Consider the following 11,559-nt stretch of genomic DNA (forward strand, 5'->3'; position numbering starts at 1 on the left):
TATACCATAAGGAGAAAATGTGTGGTTAGAAGTGACCTGTCTGCTCCCTGGCTGAGTATGTTTGCCTTTTTTGCTGCTGTAAATTAAAAAAGGGCAGAAATAATGGTCTTTCCTGCATCTCCTTCTATGGTGACACCACAATGTGCAAGGATTTGATCTGAAAATGAATCATGATTTAAATAATAATCTGTCTATCTATTATTTAATTATCAAAGCAGTTTTAACCTGATGTTTCGTAGTGGCAGAGCTAGTGTGCTACAGGCTCAGGTGACACGAATGCTGCGAACAACACAAATTAATAATGACATTTAAGAAGGTTTTAGAAAGGAGGCCTCTGACTTCTCATTCGTTACTCAGAAATGTCGGTGCTGTTGGAGTGGTGAGGAGGATTTCGGCACTTACTTACACGACCACAAGGGGGGGATGTTGACTACGACGAGACATGAGGATTTAGTGATTAAAACAAATCAGCTTTAACGCTAAATGTAGTTTATTGCTTAGTGTTTCTTCCGTTATTGTTGCTTTGAGAAGAGTGTTAAGTTACTTTTTTATTGTCAGCTGACCACAACTTTGCACGTATGTTTTTCTGCTGGGTTAGCCAACCGGTTTCAGTAAAGTTTGGTTGCAAATCGTCACAGTTCCTCCTCCCTATTGGCAAAGATGGAGACAGACCATGTTAAGACTCCACAGTCGCTGTCAGCTAAATTTGAGGGGTATGTAGGCGTTGTGTGTGACTTCAAGACAGTGTACATTTTAAATCTGCAACGTATTTAGTATTTGGAGAGGACTGACTGCTGTAACCAACAATTTCAGGCTACGTTTGCGGTCAGGGTGATTGTTGTGAGCTGCCTAGCTTGCTAGCTAACCTAGCTAACTGCCTAGCTTTGGTGAGCTGTGTTGAATCCGAGCTAACTTATTAGCCGTATTTTGATTTATGTTTTAAATCAGCTAACCGAATAGTATGGCACTGAGACTATATTTGCAGTCGACACTTTCATTCAAAATGTCCATGTCCACGCTGAACAGTAAACGAAGCTGAAGTTGGCTTCCTTTTCGAATTTCTCGTTCCATCTTAAATAGCACGGCGGTTACATGCTATCCTGGTGCCTGAATCGGTAACTGCTGTACCATTTAAGGTGGAACGGGAAATTCGAAAAGGAAGCCGACTTCAGAACAGTAAGAAATTACCCGCGAACCTAAATGTGAGGTGTGTGTTGATACTGCAACTACTAAATAACAGGCTTAACGTCTAAAGTTTCAGAAGTTATCATCGTTTTCTGTAAGAAATACATTTTTTTTCTCTGACATAGAGACCCCAGTAGAGTCCATGTCCCCTCTGTCACAATCCCCATAGAGAGAGCTGCCTGTGTTCCTTTACTGGAGGACGTAGATTTGGTTGCTCTGTTCTTCCAGAGATAGACAAGCACACAGCAGTTTAGCATGACTGAAGTGTGAATACTCGTGTAAAGTGCTCATGGAAACACCTTAAACGCTTTTATTACACAGCGGCAACGCACATTTGGAAATTTGGGGCTTATAGTGATCCACCTCTCAGTATACGAGGTCAGAGAGCTGAGCTAGACAGAGGCTGTCTGCCCTCGTGCTGTTAAAGCTTCCTACCCGATATTGTCTGTTTACACACTTAAAAAAAGATGGTTCTTCATGGGTTCTTTAGGAAAGACAACGGCTCTGTTTGAAATCATGAGTATTATATTGAGCCCTTTCATGCTTACATCATGAAATTGTGTTTTCAGATTGATGGAGAATGTGTTGTATATGGTTCTATAAAGATCATTTTTGAAAATGGTTCTGTATAGCACCAAAAAGGGTTCTATTGTTACAAGCTTGACATTGTAACAATAGCAGAACGCTTTTTTGGTTCAATCATATACAACACATTCTCCATCAATCTTAAGAGGAATTTCACCTTGCAAAAAAACATTTAAGCATGAATTAGTTCTGTATAGATAATAATGGGTTTAAACAGAACCATTGCCTTTGCTAAAGAACCTTTGAAGAACTATTTTAGAAGTCTGTCATTTAAAACAGGGATGCCCAAACATTTTGTCTTGGGGTGCCAAAGTGCCATGTTTGTGGTGGGCAGAAGGGCAAAAAGGCAGAACATGATACAAATAGTTCATAGGTTTCAAATAGAGCTTTTAAAATGTATTTTATGATATTGCACTGTATTTTGAATAAGGCAAAGAGTTATATAAGCCATGTACACAGTATAAAATATGCTTGTTCTCTTATGGAGTGAGCAGGTGGGTTAAGGGTAACTGCTGGGCGGGCTAAACGAAACGTCCTCACAGGCCAACTTGGCACAACCATGGTTTAGAGAGCCCGTATTTTAAATATTTCTTGTATTATATTTCCATTTATTGTGTTTGTGTGAATTTACATACTCAAAATTGTCATTTTAATTATAAATATAAAAGTCATAATTATTTTTCATATGACCATTTTCAGCTTGAACTTTCCAAGCAGTTCAAGCTGAAACATTCCTTATAATTTCAGTTTGAATAAATGGATGAATGTAAATCCTAAGGTTTTCATGACCTCACAAAATGGATATGGGACCTGTAAGACGATGTAGTGTAGATGCTTTAGCCTGTAATTGTGTGTGATAAGCATTCATTCACTGAATAAATTGAAAGATTTTAGGTAATGGATGGCATAGATGTAATCAAATACCAGCATGTTTTGTCAGTGTCAATAAATTTACACTTGAGTGTTTATATATTTTTTTGTTTGTTTATCACCATTCAGTTTCAGATTCATCACAGTAGTCATTTTAAACCAATTTTGTCTCGTAAATATAAATTTTATAGCTTGAATCAGTAGTAACTCTAATACAAATTTATATTTCTTTTTTTTGTCTAGGTCTTTTGCATATCTGACAGTAAGGGACAGGCTGCCAACGATCCTGACAAAAGTTATAGACACCATTCATCGAAATAAGAACAGTTTCTTTGAGGAACATGGGGAGGTAAAATGAAAGACTTCAGCATATTTCTTTACTATAAGACTGTGGATCTGCGCCCTTCAGCCAAATGCTGGGAAAAACAGTCCTAATGACCCTCGATTTTCAGTTGTATCATCATAGTTAACCCACTTAAATGTCCAAGTAAGAAATTGCAACCTTGTGTTGGCTTTTGTTACACTACTGTTTAAAAGTTTGCGGTTATTGTTTTCAGTAAAATACTAAGTATCATCGCAGAACATGTATAAAATGGTCCTACTATGTTATTTCTGTTCATTTGCAACTTCACAGATTTCAAATAATATGTAGGGAGCTATAAAACTAAATAAAATAACTAAATAAATATTTTGGATGTGTCCAGAATAGTGGTAGTTGTACGACTTGTATGACTCTAAAATGATTCAACATGACTGAATAAATGAATGAATGAAAGAAGCTGTAATACATAAATATCCAGAATGCTTCATATTTCAGAGAATTACAGTGTTTGATTCATCATTTGATAAATTCTTGCTGATTCCAATTCTTTTGAGGTATTGAACCTCAAAATACCCTTTGATGTCTAGTATATAATATTGAAACATACATTACATAATATGTTATTCTATAGTAAATAGGTATTAATATGGAAAGTAATTACAAACATTTGATTGGTAGTGTACCTTGACTGTCAATTTTGAAATTATATTTTGAATTCATCTGTTTACTGTGACTAGACCATGAGTTCAGTTTTAGCATTTGTTAGATTATTTGTCCTTGTCATAGATTTCAAGATCCTTTATTGCCACACAAGTCACACCACATATACTGTAAAAATGGTGTAGGAAACGTAGAAGTGTAACATCGCAACAACTGTAAACTACTGCTGTCAGAGGATTGTATATGCAAGCATTGTAGTAGTGCAGATTAAAAGATGCATTTGATAATCTCCAATTTTCATTTAATTGGCCTTCTTTTGTTCATTGACAGGAAGGAGTTAATGCAGAGAAAAGGGCCATCTCCTTCCTGTCTAAGCTAAGAAATGAGCTGCAGACAGACAAGCCGGTGTTGCCTTTGTCTGATGACGCAGAGGATACAGCGGCCTGGAACGAGTACATGCAGAGACAACAGGACATGATGGAGGACAGGCAGCCTGTCAGCTGGTTCAAGTCACCTTGGCTTTATGTGGAGTGCTACATGTACAGGAGGATCCAGGAGGCATTGTGGCTAAAGTAAGATAAGCTACAAAACCCTCTGTATTAGATGTCAGAAATCTCCCACTGAATCTGATCATTTACAATTGAGATGGGCAATATGGCAAAAATAGAATATTCTGATACTCGAAGACATGTTCACGGTTCATATGTATTGATATATTTCATTTTTCTGAGGTTTGACAATTTGGAATAGACACACTGGACCAGATTAGTAGTAGTACCAAATTGAAAACAATAGGGAAAAACATTTGACAGCTACAACATTTGGAAGCCTCTTCTGAATCTCTTTTTGATTAAATATCTGAGGCCCAGTCTTCCAAAAGTCTCTCAGTGTTTAGATCATCTTAACTGGCAGAGAGAGTGTTTACTGTGATGATCGCTCTACCGTTTGTCTGGGCAACTTCATGCTTATGTGCTTTTGGGAAACCTTGCCTTGTTTGTCACTGTTATGGAGGTGCTAATAACACCCTCAGAGAAGCATATTGTGACTCGGTTTATTGTGATATTGATAACACAGTATCATATTTCTCACCCTTAATTCACTTCCTATAACCCTTTACAAGCAAAAGAGACTATCAGTATCATGCATGTTCTTCTAAAGTAGGTTCCTATCCATGATTACATTTCCTTTATGTGAATTACAGCTTCTCCTTTGTGTTTTTGTTTGTGTCACAAAAGTCCTCCAATAGGTGACTTTGATGTGTTCAAGGAGGGAAAGACGCAAAGCTTCTTTGAATCTCAGCAGGCAATAATATTTCTCTGTACACACCTTCGAGAGGTCCTCACCAGCATGGATAACCCTAATAAGAAACAGCTCTTTGACCACTTTCTCAAGTTTCTACAGGTTAGTTTGATTCAGTACTTTTTAATTAAAACTTGCTTTATTCATTTAAAATGAATGGAACTAAAATTAGAAAATATAAATCAGAAGCTGTCCACATTAGCAGACATTCTGTCATTTAGGGCAGCAGTATTTAACATTAAACCGAAGAAATCAAGCAGACAACCAATGCAGACATAAACTGTATAAAACACTGCAAAGTAAACTTTATTTGGAAGGCACATTTTAGCAGAAATGCTTAAAAGGTTTTGGGAATGCAACAATTAGTATTAATGCAACAATTATTAGTAATGTAATAAAGATCCTGAAACCTTTTAAAAGACCTGTATCTTTAGTTTTTCTATATTTTTTCCCTTCTGAGGTCTACTTATGATATTTTATGCTTTAATATACTAAAAACATTCCTAATTCAATTTTTCATTCAACAGTTATTACATTCAGTATTTCAGTTGACCTCTCCTAATCTCTCAGAATTAAACAGGCTGCTGTTTATTGAATAGGTTGATGTATGTAAATGTGTTGATTTTCATGACATCACAAAACCAGTAAATACAAAATGAGCAGCGTATTTTCCATAAATAAACTGCAAGTACTGGTGAGTGAATGATACGTTTTGAAGCTTCAACAATGTTTACAAACTAAATTAAAGTATCTTTTTGAAAAGAAAAAAAGCAAGGAAAATTAAGTTTTCCATGGTATTGTAAAACTTGCCTTTGCTTGTGTGTTCAGTATGCAATATAAAGATCACCACTGCTGGTGTTTCTGTACTGTCTGGTGATCAGGTGTGCTGTGGGATGTTCTAACAGGTGTCTTTGTGGGGGAACAAGTGTGATTTGTCCATCTCAGCTGGTCAGGACAACTCTCAAAAGACCAGCCCCATTGAGTCTCTGGCCAGTCTGCAGCGTTTCATCCTTGTGGATGACTCTGATCAGGTGTGGTCAGCTTTAATGGCTCTGCAGGGTTCCAGAGAGACGGAGAAGAGAGGAGCTAGAGTGGACCTCATTCTAGACAATGCTGGGTTTGAACTCCTCACTGACCTGGTACTTGCAGATTTTCTTGTTTCTGTTGGACTGGCAAAGGAAGTGCGGTTCCACGGCAAGTCCTTCCCGTGGTTTGTCTCTGATGTCACCAAGAAGGATTTTGATTGGACTATAAAGCAGACCGTGGCGTCCAATCACAAGCAAATGTCAGCATGTGGTGTCCAGTGGAAACACTTATTGAAGGAAGGGGTGTGGTCATACCATGATCATCGGTTCTGGACATTACCACATGAGTTCTGCGACATGCCAACTGATGCAGCAGATCTTTACACCGCTTTACAGGGTTCGGATCTAATTCTTTTCAAGGGAGACCTAAATTACCGCAAACTGACTGGTGATAGAGACTGGGAACACACTGTTCCTTTTGCCAGAGCCTTGAGGGGCTTCCATCCTGCCCCGCTGTGCAGCCTCAGAACACTAAAGGCTAACGTCCAAGTGGGCTTACAGCCAGGCCATGGTGAAATGCTCACGTCTCAGGAGCCAGACTGGATGACCAATGGCAAATACGCTGTAGTTCAGTTCTTCTGTCCACCCAGAGAACAGTAGGGATGTTCTTAGAGACAGTGTTCACTACAGACATGGAGGAAATGGTTAATGCTTTGAAAACAGGCCTAGACCAGAAAAGAAATAATGAGAGAGGACTGTTTTTCTCCTGTAATTAATTACACACTGCACTGTGTGGTCTTTGTTATTTTGTGCCCTCATTTTTTCCAAAAGCTCCTAAGAACATAAGCATGCATTGTAACACTTATTGCTGCTGTCAATTTGTTCCTTAGTGGAACACAGAGTTACTACAAAGACAAAAATGTCTTTTAAAAAGCATTTTCTGCCAACAAGCTTGTGAAAGTTAAGTAAAGTCATAAGATGTACTAATATTTTTGATAAGCAGCTTGTTTCAGCAGATTAAACTGATGTCTGTGAGCTATTACAAAACAACTGTTTTTGCTTTGGCAAATGTTCTGCACCAGCAGAAGCATCTGTTAGCTTTTCCTCTGGACAGTGTGGTATGGCATGGTACAGTAACAAATCTGTGATTCCACACCCACAGTTGGTCGAAATTTCCATTGCCAAGTGACTCAGACCATAAATAAGCACCCATGCTGAATTTAGTTACTCTTCTGTTTACTTTTCAGGAGATATTTCTGAGGAGATTAGATATAAGATAATCAACTTGCATGATGAAGATAAAAGTCAAATAAGTAAAAAAAAAAAAAGTTTCCAAAACTGAAGTTCAAAAATTTAGTAAACATTTCATAGAAATTGGGACTTCTAACAACCGTGCCAGACCTGGTAGGCCACCAAAACTGTCCCCATAAGATAAACAGTACTTAAAGCTTTCGTCTGATTCAGATTTAGTCCTTCCACTGTGAGAAGACAACTCAACACTATGAGTCTGAAAGGATGTATAGCTGTCAAGAAGCCCTTACTGAGAAAAGGAAATTGAGAAAATATTCAAATCAAACAAAAAGCTGCTGTTGTTCTTACAACATCACTAAGTGTGTCTGGGATTACTTGGATTTTGAGAAACGGAAAATGCAACCTCTAAGACTGAACTTTGGAGGCATGGAAAATATCCCTGCAGATTTCTTTGAAGAACTGAAAGGACGTCCTGAAGGGTGGACGTATTATATTTCATTGTTGAGGCGTCTGTGTAATATGTAAAATATTTTTCTCCCTTTTTCCTGATGCTTAAAAACAAATAACTTGCACTTAAAGGCTGTTTTCATTGGAAATGAAAAAAAAATACACATGGTCATTGACTTTTGCAAAGTATTGTGTAAATTATGCACATTTTTTGATGTGTCAAATGCAGTCCTGACAAAATCATCAGAATTTGTCCTACTATCATGGGACTGTTGTGCGTTGGGAAATATATAGAGATACTTCACCAGGGTACAGATAGTTCTGGATTCAGATTAATAACTGTACTGTGCCTGCACTGTCTGATGGAAAAAAGCTATTAGCCACCTGCTTATTTGTGAGATGCTGCATGTTGCTTGTGGTTTGGTACCCACTCTCTCTCTCTTTGTAATCTAGAATCCCTATCACAGCTGTATGCTGCATGAGACAGCACATTTTTCAGTTCAAATTTCCGTTTTCTCTTGAGTCGAGCAACAATATGGATTGAAAAATGAAGAATTATTTATTATGACAAAGCATTCAGGTGTAATTTGTGTTGGCAAGCTGCAACAATTTTCGAAACTGTCGAGTTTTACACAGAAAAAAAGTTTACAGAGCTTGATGTAATTTTGATCGTAACTCGGCACCCGTTGTGTGAATGGAATTCAAAACTGAAAATAAATATGAAATGAAACTTTATTACTTGACTGTAGTCTTACTCTAGTTGTTCTGTTGAACTGTTTTGCTCTTGCTGCCTCTTAATTAGTGTTGTTTTCTGGGGAAACTCAGGGAAAGCGTGTCTAAGATTGCATAAATGACTTGATTTATGTGGGCAGGTCGGCTGTTGAAAAAGGACGTTACGCAGAACAGAAGCATTCTGCTTTTGATTTTATTTCATTAGTTAGCCACTTATGTGCTGATGTTATGTAATAATGAAATTTCTGGTGATAAATTGTTTATTCACTCCACTTGCTAAGTATTTTAGAGAAAGGAAATTAGGGGAAAACTGAGCATGTGTTCTAAGCTTTCACAGATGCATCAACAAATACAATATTTGCACCAGGAGAATTCAGCCCTGATAACATGTGACCTTGTACAAATATTTGAGAATCTGAGTCGATGTCAAGTTGTCATTTCAGCAGCTTGCAAGTGAGCTTTGGAATTTCTTCATAGGAATATGCTGTATTTCAAATTCGAAAGAAACAGCAAAACTGTCCTAACTTTCTTTAATATAGAGGTGTGCACTGTGGCAAAAATACATCACACTGTATCATTTATATTTAGTTTTTCTGATGTTAACAACTAAAAACAGAAAAAAATGAACCACCAGTAGAAACACATTTGAGAAATAGTATCAAGACTATGAATAAACTGTGAGTAAACTATGAATACAGTGATTTTTATTCTGCATTTCATATAGTCTTAAAGTCTTGTGCAAAAGTTCAGGCACCCTGGTCATATTATGTTTTGTTGATTTTCTGGGTGAAAATAAGTTGGCATATCCTTTACAGGGAACATATTTCTGTACGTTTACTGTTTATTTGCTGGATTCAACATATTTGGGGAAACAGTTAGCCATTGCAAAAGTTATGGCATATTTTATCATTTTTGTTTTTCCCCCCAATATGATAAACTAAAATTAGCAGAATAATTACATATTTAATTTTGTTCTCTGCAGAGGATGTGTTATTTTCACTCAGAAAATCAAGAAAACATGTTACTGAACAGGATATTAAAAAGTTTTGAATACGGCTGTATTGAAATAATGTATCAAATCAAGACACCACTGTATCGTGTTAAATTGAATAATGAAATTTGTGAATCGTTACACCCCTCATATTGTCGTATTAATGACCCTCATTTTAATATTATGGAATATTATCCATTTAAGATGTTACTCACACAGCTCAATACTGTGACTTTAATATTCAAACGTAAAGTGTATCCAAAAAATGAAAAATATTTATCTAAAATAAATGAGTGGAATTTGTGTTAAAAGAACATTTAACATAAAATATGGCAGTAACCAATATTTCCCTTACAAACCAGTTTTGCTGCATGAGTGTGTGTTTATGCATAAATAAGTTTGAATTGAATGACAGTAATAACAGTGCATATAGAAAATGGTCAAAATGTTCCACTTATATTAACTGAGGAGCACTGTGTGATACGCAGAATGTGGTTATTTCAGAATGTAGCCTTTATTTTGGTAGCAAATATTTGATTTGTTCATATTTTTAACGTCTAATAATTGGAACTTTTATGGTTCATGTTGAACCACAACACAAGGGGAATTTCCCCGCCTGTGCTGTGAGCTGGGTCATTGAAAAGTGAGTATATAGGAATAATTATAGAAACTAGACTATAGTAACTCGCACACACATTCACACTTTCTGCATTTAGCGGTTCACTAGAAAGACCACTCAAGCAGAGTGAAAAAGATGTTGACAGATAGCTATACGTTCTTGTGTAAATGATGCTATGTTGGTCATTTTATGACACAGGAAACCTTCGTTTACTTCACTGAGTTACCTTCACTCTACGGAGAGATTAATAGTAAAGTTCATTTTATGGTTCTGGTTTGTCCTCACTGAGTCAATGATTGAAAGTTTATCTAAGTTTTTATCAGTAATGTGGGGTCATCAGATTGAAACCTGATCAAACCAAACTGCTGTGATGGGTCTGAGTTGGATATGTTGCTGTCTGTATGAAACACTAACATTTATACCTTATACCACCACTCCAGTGTAATTTACACACACAGATATGTATGTATATGTGTGTGTGGTATAAATGTTAGAACTGGACACAAACGACTGCATACATCAACTAAATTATGTATTTAAGTTGTGCAGTTATATTGCTTGCCAGCCATAGCCTGCTGCTAACAAACTATGTTTCTTGGTGGAGAAAGTGTGATTGTGATTTATAATAAATGGAACTATTTATTGTAATTTATTCTAAAACACCACTTAGTAGTGGTATAATCACTAACACAACCTTTTGTGGCTAACATATTTAAAATACGTAGTTTTACATACATACTTTTAATTTGTCATTCCTACAGTACTGTGCAAAAATAAGAGACCTCCCTTCATTTATTTAATTTTCAGTCAAAACGGCTATTAAGTACAAGTTATTCATTTTTCAGCATCAGGAAAAAAGCAAAAACATATTTAACAGAAAATTACACAGAAGCCATCACAAATGTATCAAACGTTCTCAGTATTTACTGTGTTCACCTCTTATTTCCATTTTTTTTGGCAGACTTGCTTTCAGTTTTTCAAAGACAACTGCAGGGATATTTTTCACACCTCCAAGGTTCAGTCTTAGGAGTTGGTTGCGTTTTCTCTTTATGTGGTAGTGACAGTGTTGGTGGTCTACGTGATCTTGCACGGTGGTTAGGAGTCTGATTTTCTCTGTATCTTACACTAAATGTCCCAAAAATGCCATTTTTTTTCCTCCAGAAACTCCTGTTTATTTGCTTTTTTCTTTGAACTTTCTGCTTCCTTATGCAAATGGATTGTTTTATATCTAATCTGTTCAGAAATATCTCCTAAATAAAAATGAGTAATTTGTACTTAATGGCCTTTTTGACTGGATATTAAAAGTGAAAGGTGGCCTCTGACTTTTGAACAGCACTGCATATAAAGGAAAGTGTAAGGTTACTTATGCGTTCCAATCAGGACTTTTGAACGCCTACTCGCTTTCCGCTTCGACCTTTTGTCTGTATTAGTAACGACTCATATCAGATAGAAATATTGCCTAGCAAATTTCATATTGCTGCACAAAGAATTTTTTCCCTCCAGTTTCCTCTCTGCATTTCTCTTCCTCATTAGTGCCAGATACTCTCTTTTTTGACCTTTTTGCCTTTTCTGT

The 11,559-nt window shown here is 36.6% G+C and overlaps 1 protein-coding gene across 1 annotated transcript; it reads left to right on the forward strand.

Annotated features, from left to right (window-relative positions):
- The first annotated feature begins 403 nt into the window (after nt 1–403).
- armt1 (acidic residue methyltransferase 1) lies at nt 404–8,379 on the forward strand. Its single transcript, XM_036582012.1, has 5 exons — nt 404–713; nt 2,884–2,989; nt 3,953–4,194; nt 4,858–5,023; nt 5,827–8,379. Exons 1-5 carry the CDS (start codon nt 661–663, stop codon nt 6,604–6,606), a joined length of 1,347 nt encoding a protein of 448 aa, XP_036437905.1. The 5' UTR covers nt 404–660; the 3' UTR covers nt 6,607–8,379.
- Nucleotides 8,380–11,559: the final 3,180 nt, after the last annotated feature.

This window comes from Colossoma macropomum, unplaced genomic scaffold (genome assembly GCF_904425465.1).
Source record: "Colossoma macropomum unplaced genomic scaffold, Colossoma_macropomum, whole genome shotgun sequence".
In the NCBI taxonomy this organism is placed as follows: Eukaryota; Metazoa; Chordata; class Actinopteri; order Characiformes; family Serrasalmidae; genus Colossoma; species Colossoma macropomum.